The following is a 20,820-nucleotide window of genomic DNA, read 5'->3' on the forward strand; positions in this document are numbered from 1 at the left end:
ACTTGGATAACTCTACATCAAACAATTCTATCAACTGGAAGCATTTCTGGGATTCGTTTATCGAATTTAACCCTTGTTGGACTATCTCCAAATACCCAAAATGTGCTCACTTTGAGCAAAGTATTGGTACCTTGGGAATAGAAAGAAATCAAATGAAGTCAAATCCCCTGATTTGACTGCAGATGGATTCTACAAGGCACCAAAACTTTGCTGATGGGACACATTTTGGATCTTCGGAAGTCCAGTATATAAATCAACTACACAAGTAAACGATGGTAACTGTCTAGATGAAATTTAAATGTGATGGTTGAGCAAACCATTCTGGAGTCTTTCCTTCTTTCTCTCCACTGTTCGTCAGTCACACGAACAGAGTCGCCCTCTTTGACAGATTCCTTCAAGACCAAAAAGCTCGACACTCTCAATAAAACAGATGATGGCTTGCACAAGTTTGTTGAAGACAAAAAATACAGGAAGCACATTATCGTTGCCCCATAAACAACTTTACATAGTCCACATCGCATCCTTGGAATTGGCTGCACCCTTCTGCCTTGAATGAAGGGGTTGTGGAACCATAATAAAGTAAATTCATGTACATCTTTTGACATCCCAGAAACTTCTTATAACTCCTCTGTATGTTTTTGGTTATATATGGCTGCATCACTTAGATTACAAACACCTAGATTTCTTTTAGTGGTATAGAGAAATGCATGTACTTTAACGTATGCATAAAGATTATATTTATTTAGTCATAAAAACAATCGAAATCTCCTCCAAGTCGTGCAATTTCTTTTCCTCGAAGGTCATTGCTTCAATTACACTTAAATGTTAGCAAATGCAGTATCGTTCCTTTCATCATATTTATGATAATACGAAATGTAAATTATTTCTTGACACTTGTATTTTGTGGTTTTCCAAAACAAGGTCATATTAAACTGGAAATACTATCAATCATAATGAGCCAAGCCTGCCAACGCGTTGTAACTGTTCCATACTTATTCTTTCACTTTTAAACTTTTCTATCCAGTGTAAAACTCTTTTTTTTCTTTTCTGCATTACGCGTGTCCCAATACTTGGGCCAAATTCCTGAATATTTATTCCTTTAACGTTTAAGAAACGAATTATTGAGTACTGTTTGATGTTCGGGCGCCATCTTTATAAATACACTACTTGTGCCGTAAGAACAATTTTCAAATTAATACAAAATACTGCTTCCAGATGTTTAATTATTAAAGTAACCTTCATTGTGTTTTTCAATTGTCATAAATTTTAACTGTAAATTAATATCGGCCACTTCTTGAATCCCCTTTTCGCACACACAGTCAAATTAAAACATTATGACCACCGACATAATATTGGGCATGTCCTCTAAACCTTGCAGGAAGTATGCTGTACCATGTCACCAGGATAGGGTACCACAGATTTGCGACATTCCATGATGGAGGATCCAGAAGCCGGATCTGTCGATCTACGCAACCCCAGAGATGCTTTATGGATTCAAATCCGGCAAACCACTCTCGAACAACACGAGAAACGTGGCAGGGTACATTATCCTGCTGGAACACACCTGTGCCATTAGGAAAGGCCACAGTCACCACGAAAGGGAGAGTACCTGATCAGATACAGTGGATACGTAGTTTTTAGCATGCAATGTGTGGTCCAGGAAGTATGAGGGCTTCAAAAGGTTCCCAGAAAAGCATTCCCCATACTAACACAATGCTGCCTCTGACTGTCCGTTGGTCCAGGACATCGGAGTGATTCCTCCTCGTAGTTTGTCGCTGTACCTTCCGTATACCATCCACACGCCATAGCAGGAAACGTGATTCATCGGAAAGGGAAACTTTTTTCCAGTCGTCATTGGTTCAATGACACTGTTCAGATGTAAACTTCAGGCGTCGTTGGCGATGGGTAGCCATGGTCGTAAATAGAGTACTGTGACAGGGCGCCTACTCTCCGGAAGGCCCATAGGAGAATTCGTTGGATCGTGGTCTTGGAAACCGCTGGTCATCCTCTGGTTAAAGTCCACGATCAACCGTTCCACTGCTTTCAGTCTATCAGCCTACGTTCATCATGCCCATCGATGAGAATTGGACGCCTGCCATTGGCTCGGCAACTTCTACTCTTCAACCGGAACTCGACAATCATTCCTTTATCGAAATCCTGCAGATCAGCACTTCAAATGGACTGCTTGCTGCGAACCCGCATTATTACATTTATTGGTTCTCACTGCGACACTTGTGCCACCAAGCAGAAGAGGAACGGCCGATTTAAAACTCGAGGATGGTCACAATGATTTCACTGGACCAGTGTGCGCATATAACCAGCTCATAATGCGATTGCCTTAAAACTATTAAGATTCATAAATATGGTTTAGGAGAGAAACCTGGCGATAATAATAAAATACAAACATACCTTCCTCTCTGGTGGATAGGTACGGATAAAATGATTACGGAAGTCCTTATTGGAGAAGTCTTGGTCAGCAGTATCGGAACATTTCTGCAAAATTTAAAAATAAATTGTATGTGAATCATATCGGATATGCTATAATTTTGAATAAAACAATGAAATACAAAATGTAGAATGGTGCAATAATTAACAACTTTTGAAACACTACTCCATTCCATTATAATTCATTTGTAACCATCTAAAAATACTGATTATTCTCATATCACTTTTGAAATGTCATTACTATTTCCATCGCTCATAGTTTGCCTCCCACTAACCCCATCAGAATCGGTGTATGCGTCTTTAGAGAACTCCAGCAACAGCCAAAGAAACTTACTTGTTTATCTGCAACATCTCAACGCATTTCTTATAATGCCTTCCCTGTATTTGCGATGTCCAAGTAATGGAGATATATATATCCATCCCTAGAGTACCCGAGGTGTAAATATCTTCTTTCCCAAGTGCCCAAATATGCTTTTATCTGAATGTGAAGGACACTCGCTATGAAAGGAGCTGACATTTCTTCCCACTTTCAAACTACTGATGCTTGATGGAGGCATAAAGCATCTTTGACATAATTGAAAGTGTCAGCTTTTGTTCAAAACATTGGTGAATGGTCTGCCAGAAAAGGGAGAGTGTCGACAGTTGATGACGCTGTTGTTAAAATAATGCAATAATAATTCCATCATTCCCTCAAGGCAAAAGTGACAACAGGAGTAACTAAGTGCATCTTGGGTTTATGGCGGAAGAGTTGTCAGACCTTATTTTGACCCCAGTCCACTGTAATGAGTAAATAGGAGTACATTATTCCCTTTGCCTCGTCAACCATTTCTTTTTTATTCAATATAATTAAATCTATAGAAGAATTATAAGAAATTCTTATGGATGTGGCATGGAAAAATCAATTATCTCCTTCCATTAACTTGAATTCGCAACTGTACTTCCTCCTGTTTAACAGAAATACAGTATTAGAACATGGCCTTCGAGAGAACCTACTTAGCAACACTGTCTCGTCTTGTTTTAAAATATTTCTTCAAACTTCATCTTCATATCTTAAAGACATTGTGCTTTCTGAAGATTCAGATATTTGGTTGGTGTTTAGACTTTTCTCAGATGCAAATAAGGCCATGTGCTGTCAATATATCGCGTCGGAAAACTGCGTATTCTATGGTTGGGTTGCTTATCTTGCCGGATGAAAATTTCAAGTTTCTGGTAGAAAAACTATATAACTGTTTCCCGAAAAAGAGTAACCTGTCACAGTGAGAGGATTCGAATAACCATCTGCGTTATGGTAGCCTGGAATTCTTTTTTTTTATGGGCTTTCCCAGAAACTCGGGTTTTCATCCAACAAAACAGGCAAATTCACCATAGAACACACGTAATTTACAGATATAATACACATGACACAGTAGATCAATAAATATTCTGGATGGGTGGCCTAATATGGCAATATGAGTCTTCCTGACAACGAGAGAAAAATCTTCTTTCAATGACAGATTCTGTCAGCTGACACTATATACTGACAAAAACAAGCTTGGGCTTGATATTACTGAAGATTCCTAGTGACACTTTTCTCCTTCTACTCGGAGTAATTTTGAAGTTTTCTACTTTGGGAGGATAACTCAAAAGAGTTTATTAGCAACAAGTCTGAAAATTGGATTAAAATACGAATGGAATCCAGATCTTTCATTGTCACATCTATTTCTGAGTTGGGGAGGGTTGTTTAAGATAAGAGCTGAGGCAAGTAAGGTCACGGAGGGTCAGGTCCTATGCTGGTTATATATTATGGGATGGAAATCTTAGACCTCTGTCTTAGATTTTCTGTGATCAGTAACAGAAATCGAACCTTAGACATTTTTCAAATCTGTAACAGTGAAGTCTCCACTTTGCCTTGCAATATCGAAGTATTGCAGGTGTCAGCAGCCTTTCTATTTGGAATCGCCATAAAAATGTAATTGAAAAGAAACTTTTCTTAAGTGGATCATCGTGAAACTATAAAGAAATATTCAAAAACTCGTTCATTTATGCGTAACATTTTCATATAAAGGAGCATCTACACATCCTCGAAATAAACGCTCTGTACGTAGATTTATTTCAGTTCGAATTTTTTCATAACAATAAGTTGGTGTGCGTGTTCGGCATTCATCATAGCATCTTCAGCATCTTTGACGTTGAAGAATACGTTCGTGTAGTGGAAAGAGAGAGTCACTGTTTATTTTTATGTTTGAAAACATCTCTCGTGATCTCATGAAGGGAAACCTATTTCCTCTGATCCATCTTAAGCTCCTTGAACCGCGCGATATTGTCCCACTGTCCCCCCCCCCCTCTGTTTTTGTTCTGGAATGACTCCAGCACAGAATACGTAATATAATTAAATGACTTTCAGTTAAAAGGACTGAGATTGTTGTTTTCTTTTTAAGGTGGGTTATTAATATAAATAGATTACATCATTTTATTCAGGTATATCTTTATCAGAGTTCTTTTTTACCATCCCCTACAGATCTCTGTACCCACTTTACTAGGTAAACGTACCTAATAACGTGTAAAATCCTCACGCCCTTTTTCCTGCATCACAACAGCGAATCGTCTTCGATTCAATCCACTAACAGTGTCCCTTTGCATCTTCCCTTCATTAATGGTTATTCTGGAGAATTATTACTCTTCCGAGTTACCTTTAATCATCAGGCGTTTAATGTCTTCAGATTGGGCCAACGTAAGAAGTGAGGTTTCCCAAGGATTGGTAATGGGATCGTTGTGGTTTTTGATTTCCTTAAATGAGAATGACGATGGGATAGACCAAAAAAATGAATTGCAGATAATGTCAAGATTGGTAGAGTTGTTAATGATCGCCACCAAGCAGCGTTTCTTTAGGTCGAGTTGGACAGATTTCGGGGATGGTCAGAAAAGTTGCAGCAATCTTTTAATGAATATTTTATTGCGAACAGTGTCACTGAAGGCAAATATTTGATATAATAAGCATCCTGGCATGCAAATTCCGAGTGTTCGATAGAAATCGACCTTACACAGCGCACATTATACAAATTATTCATGCCTATAAAAACACTGGTTGCGACCACATCCCTTTATTCCCGTTTCTTGGTTTGCACAGTAGGACAACCACATCTCCAGTACTCAGGATGGCAAGTCATCGTCGTTTAGATGATTCTTTCAGATGGTGGCCATTGGACGACTTGAAAATGGGCAATCGTAGCAGGAGGTGGCATGTTGGTTTAATGTCACTCGGCATTCTGTAAGCAGTTTCAGGAGGCAGGAACCATTACAAGAAAAGCTGGTCAAGTTCGCCCGAGGGCTACTCAAGCAGAACAAACCGTTATCTGACTCTAACAGCAAGATGGAACCTACGATGTACTGCCATCAACTGTCTATTGAGGTTTGTGGGCACTGGCTACACATCAAAGTGTTTCCACTCTTGTTAGGAAGGTCCACTTCAAGTGGATTCTACTCAAGGAAGCCAGTGGTTTGTAATCCATTAACCCCAAATCACTGCAGAACTCGTTGAAACTGGGGCCATGAATATGTGCCTTGGAGCCTTGACAAATGTGGTACAGTTCTGTTCTTTGATGAGTCCCGTTTTAGCCGACAAACAAATTATAGACGTTATTTCACTGGAGACAGCTAGGACTGCGGTACCATTCCTCCGTCAGAGAAAGGGACACTCATGGTAGAGGCGGTGTTGTCGTGTTGGGCGGAATAATGATCAACGGGCGCTCCTCTCCATGTTTTTGATAAGAGTACCGTAACTGCGCAGAGGTACCGAGAACAGATCCTTAGCCGTTGTAGGGGATACGCCGTAGTGATGTCATATGAGCATATTTTCGAGCATCTTGTATCGCCTTAACAATTGGGTTAATTCGTTATGAAGACCTTCCACCACGAAAGGGTGATTTAATTTTGAAGAAAATATTTCAAAACGAAGCCTCTGTTTGTAAGTCCACTGTATGAAGAACAAAAAGATGGTATTTGCGGTTATTACTAATGTAATTTATTTTCATTTTAAAGATTTTTACCCTCCACTCTCTCGATCGAAGAAAAGATTATTTCCTTTTAATTTTGTTACTTTTTGCGGGTCTCTCTTCAGCAGACTGTGATCAAAAGAGTCAGGCAAACACTTCATTAATATGACAAACACGGGCATAAATGCCATTAAATAATGGGATTAGGGTTATCATGTCGTCTTTAATTAGCATTTGTTTGAGAGGCGCCCCCACGGAACACTGCAACGCCCTCGAACTTTCAACACTCCCAATCTATAAATAGATCAAGCTCGCATCACCCAACCCTAAACGCAACAGCTTACTGTGTAAAATGAGCTGTGACATTCGATCTTCTGTAGCTTGTGAGACAGATAATGGAGAGTGGCCTGACAGAGCGTGCCGAAGAAGATGAAGTGTTGTTTACCCCGAAGCCAGAAGGCCATGCGATGCCTTTTTGTCTTCTAATCTCGAGCTTTTACTGGGGATCAGAGAACGTTTTTAGAAATACGATTCTCCTTCAGTATACCCGTCCTTCCTTTTCTTTCTTAGCCATAAATTAGAGATGAGAGGGAGAAAATGGTGTTTTCTTAACTTTAAGATTGCCAGTTGAAAAGAAAAGGCTACTTTCTTTTTCTTAAGTATGCTTCTCTCTCTCTCTCGTGTCCACACGAGTGTCCCTCTGAAGTATAAGAAGGTGATTTCTTATCTAAGTTTTAAAGTAAAGATCTTTTATCTTCTGTTCAACGTGAGATAATCGCCTCTCCATGAGGTTGTCTTAGCGTTGAACAGTAGTTTCTCTGCACGTGGAGAATGATGCATCGCTGAAGGCAAGACTCCTGATGCTGTTCTACAGTGGTTTATATGGGCACTGGAGAATGAACCACATTTTCTTTTAAAACCCTCAAGGAGTACCACTTCGAAAAGGCCTGGGATCGACTCCCATCAACAACGCGAGGAATTTTTATGGGCTTTCTATCACATCGTGGCTGAGTTAGCCGGTCTCGGGCGTGCAGCGCATGCTTTGTTTTTCCACCCAGAAACTCTGGTTTTTTGTACAGAAATGAGGAAAACCGACCAAAGAATTCAGGATATTACAGACCCAATATGCGGATGCTTCACAGCTTTAGTTACTTTGGATCTCAACACATCTATATAATCCCTGGAGGATTCGTGGGCACTGTCTACAATTTAAGCAGTGGTGAGCACGAAGGAGAGAAGGGAATGCGGATGAAGTAAATAGAAGATGAAAGGTATAAAAGAAGCCATAAAAGGAAGCACAGGGTAGGCATATTAGTCCAGAAAAGTCGAAGGAACGGATGGATAACGAAGGAATTGGAGCAAACGGTTTGAGAAATCAAAAGAAACTTTTGTCTCTTAGCCAGGTTTTGAAAAAGACCCACTAAAATTCCTCCCGTTCATCGACAGGACTCGAACTCAGGTCTTTACAACCCAGTTGGGGAGGACGGCGATTCTACCAACTGTACTACAGCGATGGTGACATAAAAATATACACCTCCTTAACTACTCCCCTACCTCCACGATCACCAAGTGCTTCTGGCTTACACCCCTTAAATCAGAGGCGTCGACGGCTAGCATGAGCTGTAGGGAAAATGCATCACTGGACAACGTTTCACCGGGCTCCTTTCACAATCTTAAAAAGAGGAGTCTAATAAGCACGAAGAACAAGAATAAGAAAAACAAAGACATATTTGGTAAAATTCTTATATGATACCGAAGGCATAAAGGAATGACGGAAACAATATTTTGAAGAACCATATGACAAGAAAAGTAAGCCCACACACCTGGCTCCTAAGCACGTTGTGAAAAGCAACGAAGGAAAAGAAAATAATTCGGACCACACATCACAACTTCAAAAAAGCATCAGTTTTGCTAAAGAATGGGAAAGCGCCTGGAGCTGTTGAAGTTTCAACAGGGTTATTGAAGAAAAGAGGAGAATGAGAACAGACATTTTTTTTTTAGATCTGCAAGCACCTTTGCGAAAAAAATTGAGTCAAAGGATTTCCTAAAATCCATACCATTTATAATAGAAAAAAAGAGGATGGAAAATAGACTGAAGAGATTTTAGGACCATTAGCTTAATTTTGCATCCTTAAAGATACTTCTAAAGATCTTTATCGAGAGGATTTAAAGCAAAGTTTTGAGATTTCATGATGATTTTGAGATGGCTTTTGATCAAGTGGATTGAATTAATTTGATGGAAAGTCTGATGGGAATAATAAAAGAAACTCATATCTGATAGAAGAACTTTACTGGAATAAAAAGCAGCAATAACATTTAAAGGAGAAGAGTATGAGAAGGCAGAACCAGAGGGAGTGAGTTAAGGAAGTTCTTGGTCACCATTGCTATTCCGTATTAATTCAAAGTCACTGACGAAATGAGTGAAGGAGAAAGTGGAGGAAGAAGTAAAGGTAGGAGGAGATAATTGAGATAGAAATAAGATTTATAGATGATTTAGTTTTATTAGTTTTACTGAAAAATGAAGCAGATCTCCAGAGAGCAATAAGACCTTGAGCAAGGTTTGCTCAAGGTCTTATTGCTCTCTAAACTAAGAAAGAACTAAGAAAGCAAATGTTAAAGATAGTGATATGGAATGTGACTCGATGAAGAAACGTGGGTGTTGCCAAAGAAGATTGGAAGAACTTGAAATGTTGGTGTGGAGAAGAGGAACAGAACAGAATGGGTGGATGCGGTAAGTGAAATTGAGGTCCAGGAGGGAGCAAGAAAGAAAAGAAACATAATTGTTGTCAGAATACAAGAAATTAGATAGGGCGCATGGTGAGAATAGATGTACAAAAGAAGGAAAATGTGTGGAAAGAAAGTGGCAGGTAGAAGAAGAGAAAGTGGATTGCTAGAGTGGATGGGGAAAAGGAAAATATGAGAGATAAAAGGGAAGTGAATAAAACAAGGGAGATTGGCGTTTTTACAGACCAGAACATGTCTATAGATAGAATTACAATAGCAGAGAAGAACTAATAGAAAGGAAATCTCCGCATGGCCCCAGTTTAGTAAAATCTAAGCATAGTGTCGAAAGAAACCCCAAAAACTTTATGAAAGAAGACTACTGGGATTGAGTCTTGTTGTAGCACATAGAATTCATTTGAGATGGACATTATTTAGCTGAAGAAATATAGATTCAAACTTGAAATCCAACCTTCTGGCTATAACGTCTTTAGATTAAATGATTAAGGTTAAAACAAATGAACAACACAGAATAAAGGTTTATACAGAAGAAGCCATATTTGTTTTAACCACATTAGCTGAGACTTTAAATGTCAACGAGTTTTGGTGGATCAGTGCGTTGGAATACAAATTTTCCAATTCAAAAACTAATTAAAATTATTCAACGACTCGTTGTCCAATTGAAGTCCAACTGTCCGACTGAAATATTTTAAAATCATTTTTGAAAAATGAACAGGTAAGCAGTGAAAACGAAAAAGAATATTTTGCTACATGGAGGCGAGGTAACATGAATCTAATAGTTCCAAGGATGAATATCAAATGCCACATTAATCACTAACGCGCCTTTACTACCAACATCAGGAGACACGGAAGGTTTGTTTATTCAACCTCCACAACTCATTCTGAGCATTTGGTCGTGTCACTTGGAAGCAAAGACACGCCAAACAGGTGAGAAGCATTAATAGTAGAGAATTTAGAGAGTTTATTTACGGCTTCTATTTTTGAAGTCAGTCCGGCCCTTATTTAAACATTCTTTTGCTAAGTGCAAGCAGCCCCATTCCAGAGTAACGGAAGCTATCAATTAATTGCACATCTTGAAAGGTTTTATTACAAACTGTTTGGATTTAGTTCAAATAAGGTCGTAGCTTAGGTGGCGTGTGTGGTCTGGAACCGTTGTTCCAGTTGAGGAAAATTGATGACACAAGATAAATGTGAACGACGAAAATTCCTTTGCTTAACCTCCTTTGAGCCTACGATCTGTTTACCCATCTCCGTTAAATGTATTTATTCTGTTTATCGCTCTCCTTCCATACCACAAATCAACCAAATCTTTTCAATTTCCTTTCTCTAAATCTTTCCAAGCAACGATAATCCCATTAATCCCAAGTGACTCCCTTTCCTAACCAAAATGACCTAATTACGGTTGTCGAGACTTTGCCCCCCCACGCCTGCCTCACTGATTAGTCCAGAGCTCTTCAGGAAACATTCTTACGCTATTTGGCTTTAATACCTTCTCTTTGAAGAAGTTGTATATCTTTCTTTCCTTTTCCTCGCCAAAAAGTGGGCATTTCATCCCGCTAAATGAATAAACCGATTATAAACCATTAATTTACAGACTTGATATACCAGCGCCTCCCGATCTATACTGTTGTGAAGTCAACTCTTCCAATTTGACTATCGATTATTAAAAGACTAACTAAGTCTACAATAGATCCATTGCGATTAAAATATAAAACGTCATTGCGGGACAATTTCTTCAATTCTGTGCGATGTCAACAATGAACTTCAACAATATTTATAGTATTATCATAAGATGAAAAACTTCCAGACAACATGAATTTTTTTTTCTCGGAAGATGTTGATCATAGCCAAGCTCTTCCACCGTCATTTCTGTGGACTTCTTGAATTAAAGACCTCTTCTCAGCAGAAGTAAAAGCTGATAAAATCTTTAAGAACATTTTACCATAGCAAATACAGAAGATGGACGAAATAATGGAAACACTTGTGATAAGAGCCACAGGTATGCACTAATATGGTGTTGTGTCACGCTTTGCTTTTAAAACAACTTGTATTCTAAGAGGAATGGATTTAAATAAATCTTGAAGTGTGCTATCTTAAGAGGAATATTGGACCATTCTTCATGGAGGAACATTTCAAGACCCTTGAGTGGTGAAGGTGGAGGAAATCTGCTTCTCAACTGTCCTCTCCAAATATGTCCACAGTTCAGGACAGGTTGGTCATTCCTTCACAGTAATACTTCCAAGAAGCAGAAGCAAAAACATCATTGCGTGTTCATAAATAAGTCATACAGAAATTACAAAAGCCGTTGCTTTCAGTTGTTTCCATTATTTGTTCACTTCCTATACTTTATACTTTTTACTCTCCTCTTTCGCATCTTAGAAAATGAGTTACTTTTAAAAGCATAAAAAGTCAGGTCGATGGCCTCTACGAGCCATACATAATTTTCAAAGGCCCATCAAAAAAACGTACCTTGGCAGAAATTGGAAAAGACAATCTGTCTAATCCTATCAGGGTTAGCATACACATTAAGAGAAACGTCAATATTTCATTAGGCATTTCTGTCTTCTGTCTGCCACCATCTGTTTGCTCAATTTCATTCGTGAACACATGCGAATGACGGTGAGATTCCATTCTTCAGCTATAATGAGTTCCATTTGTCTAATTGTCCTTTTTCATCCTCGGACCATGGCAGTCTGAGAATAACATTTCCATTTCTAAATCCATTTACTGTTTTTCGCTTCTCCAATGCTAATAGCCATCACTGTGTTCAGTATTTATCTTTACTCCCTTCTTAAATCTTGTTTTTCGCCATTTACATCCACGTCAATTGGATCAATAGCATCGATCACGCTTGTCCGTCTTTCTCGGTTAATTACAAAATCCCTGAAAACAAATTTTCTAATTCTTCTCATTTCAGTTTCATCTTTCCTTTCTCTACTTCTTTTGCATCCCAAACTCTCCCTTTCATTTTCTTTCTAAATTTATTCCTCTCTCTCTCTCTCTTCCTGCTAACAATATGGAGACCTGTAATTTATTTATGTCAGTCTTCCGAGAGAATGCATCTCCATCCATTCTTCCTAATTCGAAACCTTAGGCACAAAGATTCTTGTCTCCGACTGAGGCAAATAAAGAGAATTCATTTCCTTTATCCTAGTGGTTTTACCACTGAATAACTCACCCGCAGAGCGAGTTGCTTGACAGTGTGAATACTGTAATATGAACTGCATCTGTCTCCCAATACCCACTCATCTATCTGTCTGTCAGAGTTAGTCGATAACTTGCAGTTCTATAAAAAAAGAAGTCGTTTTCTAGAACATATTGGAACTGGCGAACATATTTCTTTTTTGTAACTGAGAGCGTAAACTGAAGAGATAAACGGTGGCGATTTTAAAACTGTTTATGATGGTTAGAAGGTTTGTTCGTCCAGTTTCTTATTTTCTGTTTTTAATCTCAGCCCTACACGAGGACGTCCCATTATGCCATAGAATGCTTCCAAGAAGAATTGATGCAAGAATGCCAGAGCCCCAAGAAGGCTAATGTTGCCTAGCCATTTTTTCACGGGTCTGTGCAATACTATGTAGGCTAAAGCTGGTTACAGGGGACCCAATTCAGTCATTCCCTTTTTGCGATTAATGGTTGCATTAATTATTTTTCTTCTGTTGGCCATCGCCCATTTGTGTCGCAATTATCTGTGATAGGTCTGTCTCTTCACAAAAGCTGGTGCGATTAGTATGGATCACTGCCACGCGATTTTGAATGATACTCAGGTGGCCTTCCACCAGGACCTTTCTCCTCAACTGATAAACATCCCAAAAAGCAACTGTGTTCTATCTGCTAAGCCCAGACGGCTCGTTTTAAGGAAAAGATTACAAATATATTTTAAATTGAGAAAACAAACGTATCCAATCCAGTTAATCTTACAGATTTTTAGATAGGCAGAGGGAATTTTTGCTGGTAAGACGGATCTAAGAACTCAAAGCAATACTGCGCAGGTAAAGTACTTCAATTTATTTTGTACTCCTAATTGTACTCTAAATATTGGATTTGGTAAAGTCCCCTGTTAGGTAAGTTGGTAAATAAGTTGGTTATGAGGAGAGAAGTTCATAGCTATTAATGAAAGTGGTTAGTCACTTCCGGTTGCACATCTGCAAGGTTTGTGTGAACATTCTGACATTATCAATTTGGTATTTATGCAGTAAACTTTCTTCGAATTGATCGCACAAGAAAAAGAGAACTGGATTCAGGTATTAAAGAAAATATTCGACCATTCTTAAAAAAAACCCTGGATTGAGGAATCAAATTACAAGAATATTGAGAAGTTTTGTTGAAATTGATGTCACTTTAACATGGCATGTTATTCAGCATATTTTCCACAAAGCATCGATAATTATTGCTAACTCCAGCTGCTCTATATCGAAGTGCAGTCTCAAGGGTCGCACTATCTTGCGATGTGCTTCTCGGAATCTCTTTCTTCTTAGTCTGCCTCATCACTTACTTTTCCTTTACTCGATTCCGCAGCAATTTCCTTTGATGTCATGTCTAATTTTATCACGGCAGTTAATCCAATCATATGCATCCTCTCTACTGACATCCGTACGCTTGGGCTTTTCCTACACAAGAACGTCTCCAGATACCAGAACACGCCCGTACAGTCAGAACAGCCCGTATAATAAAAAATAATCGTATTCTAAATTAAAGTTGTTTAGTAATTGAGCTTAAGAAACCATGTTTGAAATGTAATCTCTTCCAATCTATTTGTTTTTCGAGTTTGTGATGAACAAGAAGACTATTAGTTAAATACTTTCAAATGTTTTAGATTTAGTGGACACGACCAGAATGGGAAGTTAAAAGATTAAATACACTATTGTGAAGAGAGAAGCTTAGTCTCTATAAAACTTTGCCCACTTTGGCTTCTATAAACCTTCAGGATTAAAGGAATCAACTCTGTACTCAATCAAAAATAAAAGTCACCTCTGCCTCTGCACAGGAGGAAAATATCTGATAGACGTCAAGAGATGCATTTTCCAAAATCTTTAAATGACTGATACAAGAAGAAGAGCAGTGAAATTCAAAGACTGCGGGATTTCCCTGTCTGGGCAACATTCATAGACATGGAAATCCAAGAAAACCGCAGCATCCAGCATTGGAGAATTAAGGTCACGTACGTAAGGTTGCCTCCGTAGCCGAGTGACCATGAGCAGGAGTGCAGTAGCACACGTTCTTTGAGTTGACAAGGTTCAAATCCCCGACTGCTAAATGCGGTCGATCTTCCAACCCACACTGGGCCAGCGTGGCAGATTATGGTCCATTTCCCTCAACATGAATCGTTGAGGAGGCTTCCATCCTGTAGTGGGTTGATAAGGGCTGCGGTTTACTATTTTTTTAACATAACCTTACTCACTTTGCCTCATGGGTAAACGAAAAGGTCAAAAGATAATCGCAGAGTGGAATCTTGGGGCGAATATACAAAACGTGTCCGCTCCTAACTTGTCCCACGCATCCTATCATGTCTAAAGACCACTGCCAACAATAGTTTGCATGGACAACCTCATCTAGACTATCTTCAGTGGCCATAACCACTTTGGTATAATTTTATGCCAAGCTGATTGAATGTAAACGACAGCTGTACAACTGGCCATCTGAAATTCATTCTTCGCAAGTGGTGAGCTAACTTTCAGTTGTAGCATTCAGTTCACTGAAAGACATTTCCAATTAACTATTCAATGATTGTCACAAATGTCTGATGAAGTGGATTGAAATGAAACAAATTTCCTTTTGTACTCAAGATTTCTATCTTGCTTGTCTCCAGTTCTTCAGTTCACTGGAGCACATCTTCGCTTCAGTCTCTCCTTTCACATCACTTCTTCGGCTTCTCAAGAGCTGCTAATCTTTCAACCGAGCTATCCCATACTGCAATTTATCACGCAGACAAGATAAACACAGTCGAAGTCAATTATTTAACTTTGTATCATACTTGCTTTTCATCCTTAACAATGTTGCTGTTTTCGGGTAAAGTTAAACAGCCATTTTGTTAGATTTTAACAAAAATCTAACAAATACATAGCAGTTGAGATTGAAGTGAGTAACGAATGTTAAAGAATGTGAATTTTTCCAGAGTTAGGGCATAACAGTTTACGTTTATTTACGATTGTTTTCCGGTACTTGGAAAAGTCAAAAGAAGGCAAGAGAGAGAGAGAGAGAGAGAGAGAGAGAGCCGATCTTTCTCTTCAGTGATATCAAGAGCATCAGCTGAGACAGTGGCGTGAAACGATCCTACACTCTCACCACCCAACGTCAGAAGCTCGCGATAAAATTCTATCTTTACCAGCGAATACGGGAGTGAAAGAGACAGGTTGTCACAAAAAAAGCGAAGTAAGAAAGAGAAAAAACAGATTCCGTTGCAAGTCAACTCATTATACGCCAGATATATTCTATTTATGGCACGGGGGTTGTTTTCTACCCCACTTCCACCTCTGTCTACTTAAGAACTTAGGGTCAAGGGTTAGTAAGGGCAGACAAACAGTTCTTGCAGCTTAATTTTCTTCATGAAAGGAAACGACAGCCTTGCTGGCTTCCTGGCGGGGCATGTGTTTGTTTAGCAACTTGTCGGGCCTGTTGCTACCACAGATAACCAGGGCATTGACACCACAGCAGTCGCACGAGCCTCCTGCTGAGACTGACATCCCTTGTCCCACATCTGACACTGTGGGTTACAACAGATTATGTCATTCGAGAGTATGTCTTCGGGGCGCAGAGGGGAGGGGGGAGATTCTTCGTCTTGTACAACTCCGGAGAAAATATTTAGCGTTCTTTTGGCCACCCGTTGTTTCGCATCTGAACTGATCCGATTCAGAATCGGTTCCGAATTTAAAGATTATGTACACAATATGTACAACGGTGGATGCTTTTAGGAATTTCCAGGCTGGCAACAATCGATTCTCGAAGAAGAAGATTCTCCGAGTTGTGGTTGCCATGGTGATTGCAGCTCACTGAATATGTATTATAGTGGGCAAAAGAGTCTCTGGAAGATGGAGCAAAAAACAGTAGAGGCTACGCATCATGACTTCTAAAAGATAAAAACTACAACAACAAAGGGAAGAAAACCACAGTCCATTTTTTGATCTGACGTAATCTTGAACATATCTAAACACAGGCATTAAATAGGTGAAGTGCAACTAATCTTAGTTCGCCGAAACTGTGAAGATATTTCCTTGATACTAAATGTTGAAGCTCCTCCATATTGATCAACCCGTGTGATAAAAAACATTTTTTTCCCATCGATTATAATTTCGTGGAGTTATTGCAAAAAACACATTTTCCTTCCTTCTATTTATGAAAAATGTGCCAAAGATAAAAAAATATATCTCTCAAGGAGAAGTAATATTTTTATTAAGGAACTGATTTTTCTTAATCAGTTTCTCAAGAAGCTCTTAGGTTAATGGGGAATATTTTCTTCAAAAGAACGTTGATTATTGGCCATCGAAGAAAATTAGATTCACTGGAATGGATTAACCTTAATTTTGGGAATTGTTGGCCAGACATGGTAAGAACGAATGTTGTTCAGTTTTTTATTTTTTTTTATTGTGGTTTATATTGATCAAAAACCTCAAGAAATGTAACTTATGTACCATCACGTTAATTAAGACATTCCTCATTTCTATATTAAAGAAAAAAATTGCGGAAATTTTAAATTTTAATAAATTTTTTATGGCGCTCGCCAAAATTCATCAGATCTAAATTGATTTATTTAATTTGAGCTTAATACGAAGTTACAGCGAGGATTATAACTGTGCCTAGGCAACTGAGGTCACGGGGCGTTAATATATCTGCGGTTGATTGATCGGATTCAAAAATCAAACCAGTGGAAAATCACACTCAGGAAAACTTTATAGATGGAATAAAGGAACAGAGGATTTAGCTACACTTCTTGACACAAGGGTTAAACACTCAGTAGATCTCCATAAAGGGTTAATTTAACCAATGGATGACTATGTAGGGAAGTTACAAGAATATCGAGGATGTTTATCATGGAACGGATAGTTTTATTTGTAATTAGAAAGGACAAGTATAGATTGATGTGTTCGAATCCTTAGAAAATTGTACTGGAAAGTGAGGGCATGAGGAGTGACCCTGATCATTATCTAGTTTAGTTTAAACTGATGGTATTGACTGATGGTCGTCGATAAACATAACGAACTCTATGTGATCAATAGATAGCTGAAGTGAGGAAGGAATGCAGGAAATCAAAAAGGTCCTAGTGGGGACCCTTGTGGGATTGGACAAGCAGCGAATGAAAACTGATGTCAGTAAGGTAGTAAGAGATCCAGATAAGTGAAGGAAGAGAAATATGCATTCTTTCAGTTTATGGATTAAAATAGTGTGATTGAGCCTACCTAATGCTCTTGAAACCTAAGATGTTGTTGTTCTTGGGTTTTAGGAGCATCGGCGACTAAGGCCATATTGCTCTGAGTATATTGTCTGTAAATGGTGTGTTCTGTGGTCGATTTTCTGTTTGCTGGATGAAAATCCATGTTCCCTCCCTGGTGGAAAAGACCTGAGGGAGGACAGCGATCCTCTTGAAACCTAAGAATAAAATCAATTTGGTGATGACCAAAAGAAAGCATTCTGGTGATTTTTACATTTATTGTTAAATAAATTTAAAATTACAGTAGATGATTGTGAAAAACATATTCAGCTCAGATACTGTAGCTTTCTGAGCAGGCAAAAGAGAAAGCAGCCTTCCAGAGTTGAGAGTTGCTTGTCAGCTAGAAACTGTACAGTCCACAGTTTACATTTTTCTGTTTATCGTTTTCCTGGGGGAGAAAAAGCGCTTACTTTCTACCCCAAATATAGGAAGATGCGTATGTAGACATCTCTAAGTAATTCCTGTCGTTCACTATGTTTACGACTGACAAATATTCCTTCTTTTTAAGTCCACCGATCTGTCAGCGCTCAGCACAAATCGTAAATCGAATAACTGGAAGAAATAGTGGGTGGATTTACTAAGGGAGTGATATCAAGCCGTTATAAACGAGGCGTAGTGTCCAGAATGGAAACGCCTACCAAAACAGAAAAGATAAATCTTGATATCGAAGAGTTCAAGGAATCTTAAAGCTGACAGAGGACTTCTTCGGATACTAATGGATTGGGATGCAGGTGTTATTGCTTCATTTTGGTTGACTGATGCTGCTGCTAATCTATTATTCGACGATAACGAAAGTACTCTCGCCACAGTTACTAAACTCTCTAATCTCCTCAGAAAATAATGTCAAAGAATGATGTTTTCAAACTCATTAAAGTTCTTTCTCCTTAGGAAACCAATTTCTAGCATTTAACTTCTGTCGTTTTGTTTCAATTCAGAGAGGACTTCACCATAATTTCCCATCAAGCAAACATGAACTTTACCTTTTCGCTGACAACCCCGGAATGAATGAATAACGTCAAATGATTTCTGCCATAAACTATTTTCAACTTAATCCGACTAAACAAACAATCGATCTGATGGTTCTTTCTTCAATTTTCTTTCATGGCGAACACAGAAGGAGCTTCAAAGAAATTGCTTTTAAGTTTTCTTTGTTCTAAATGTGCTTTGTATTTTTCTGCTTGATTGCAAATATAACTGTGCTTTCTTTTCTGACCATATTAATTCCGTTTTGTTCCTCCTTCTGGGTAGAAGTAAGCATCAGGGATTCAATGTTAAAAATAAGCTGTTTAGGCAGATTCTTTTCAACAGCTCATCCCTGAAAATACTTATTCAACACTTGCAGAAGGCACAATATTACCAGTGCTTTTGCAATGACAATTAATTGGAAAATCTAAGTTCGATTTGTTAACAAAAGGTCGCATGTTAAAGTACTCGTCCCTCCCTTGACGTCTTCATTGATTTATGGTTCCATGGTTAAAAGAATTGTACCGAAGGTGGTTATTTTTGTTCCTTGTATTGCAATATCTTTATAGGGATATCAATATCCCTGTAAAGGTATTTCTGGGCTGATCTGTACCACAGATGAAGTCTACGGATTTTTCATGGATGAAATCCGTGCAGCTGACCCTAATAACTCAGTGGCATTGTCAGAAAGGTTGAAGCCAGGTCTTTTCCAGAAGGTGTGAAAGGAGAAGTGACAGTAATCATACTACCTGCGGGGATCGTTACTGTAAGTGAATCATTGATGAGATTCCACCATATCAGTCCTTTACTGTTTCTAGAAATGTTCAATGTCAATGTTTGACGACAATATAAAGGTGGGAATGGTGCTAAGCAATAACGAAGGTATGCTGCTTCAAAAAAATTGGATAAATCATTTTAGATTAGTTTCAAAACGCTAGTTAAATTACCGCTCCAGTAATATTTTGTATTTGATAAAAATAATCTTAGATCAACTCGTTATTTGAAAGAAAACAATGTGGCTGATAATAGAATGAGAGTAGTTATCAATGGCCACTGTTCTTCTTGGACTAATGTTATTAGTGGTATCCTCAGCGTTTGTTGCTGTAATTTAGTTGTTGTAGGGTCCGTTCCAACAGGTGTGGGGAGAAAGATGATTCTATCAACTGTGCTACCCACGAGGGTGGCTGATAAAGAAAGAAACCTATGAATAAACGTACAGGCCGACATGAAGTTCTCAGAGCAGTGCAGAGAGGCTGCTGAACAGCTTATGGGTGTTCACTTAATGATATACAGAAACTTTTCCAGAAGAAGAAGGTCAACAGAATTAATTAGGAACGCAGGACATTTTTAGCAAGAAAGGCTGAGGATCTGTAAATTACAGTCCCTGGAAAGTGAGCATCTACACGGTAACCTAACTAAATGCATGCAGATAGCATTTTTACTCTTTCTCATCCTAGGCGACACGCGCGAGAGCGCACACAAGAGGGTAAAATTTATTTTGGATAAAAATATTTGCAGAATAAATGTGAGGAATCAGGCTTCGTCAGGACAGTAATTGCTTTGTTGGAATAACGCCCCCTATTGACGAAGTACACAGCTTGAAAAAGTTTAAGGAATGTGTACAAGTTATTAGAGGGAATGGGAAATGAAACTGGTAAATTATCACTATTCTCTAATGCTGTATAAACTTTGCTTTTTTGCCAATACTTAAAAAACTTTGGAGAAGGGGTAATTACACAACGTGACACGATGGTCACTTCAAAGAGCGGCAGGCTGCCGGCACCATTGATAAACAGAAATTTAGCCAGTAGAGAAAAAGAAGATTATTTCGTTGAGTAATTGAGGACAATCTTTATTTTGTTTCGTTTGCAGTAATAATAATAATAATAAAGCAAGTGTACCGTACTACAAGCACGAACCCCAGGCAGTACTAGAGACCCCAACCCACAAGAGGGACCGGCCCATAATAACGGATCGGACAGAACCCTTGTGGGAAAGAAGGAAAAGGGTACCTATCTGATTGACAACGGTTCCCAACACTAGCAATGTCCAGAGACAGCAGATGAAAGAGATGTGGCATATGCAACAAGACGACCATCCCGATCATCGTGTCAACCACAGGTATGGTGCCAAAGACCCAACATAACAGTCTAGCAGCAATAAATCTCCCAGCGAATACCTACAAGGAACTCCAGAAAGTTGCAATCCTGGTCAGAGTTCCTCGACCAACTTGTGTACTTGGTAACAATACCCATCACGGGGTGGAACCCCAAT

The 20,820-nt window shown here is 38.8% G+C and overlaps 1 protein-coding gene across 1 annotated transcript in view; it reads right to left on the minus strand.

The window, feature by feature from the left end:
• The window catches only part of LOC150082981 (uncharacterized), a 196,191-nt gene that overhangs the window by 122,101 nt on the left and 53,270 nt on the right, over positions 1 to 20,820 (minus strand). Inside the window, exon 2 of the mRNA XM_090378342.1 lies at positions 2,410 to 2,493. Within this exon, the coding sequence (XP_090234468.1) occupies positions 2,410 to 2,493 (84 nt within the window). The remainder of the gene's footprint in view (positions 1 to 2,409; positions 2,494 to 20,820) is intronic.

Source organism: Mastigoproctus giganteus, chromosome 7, assembly GCF_048544385.1.
Source record: "Mastigoproctus giganteus isolate SK-2022 chromosome 7, ASM4854438v1, whole genome shotgun sequence".
NCBI classification, from domain to species: Eukaryota; Metazoa; Arthropoda; class Arachnida; order Uropygi; family Thelyphonidae; genus Mastigoproctus; species Mastigoproctus giganteus.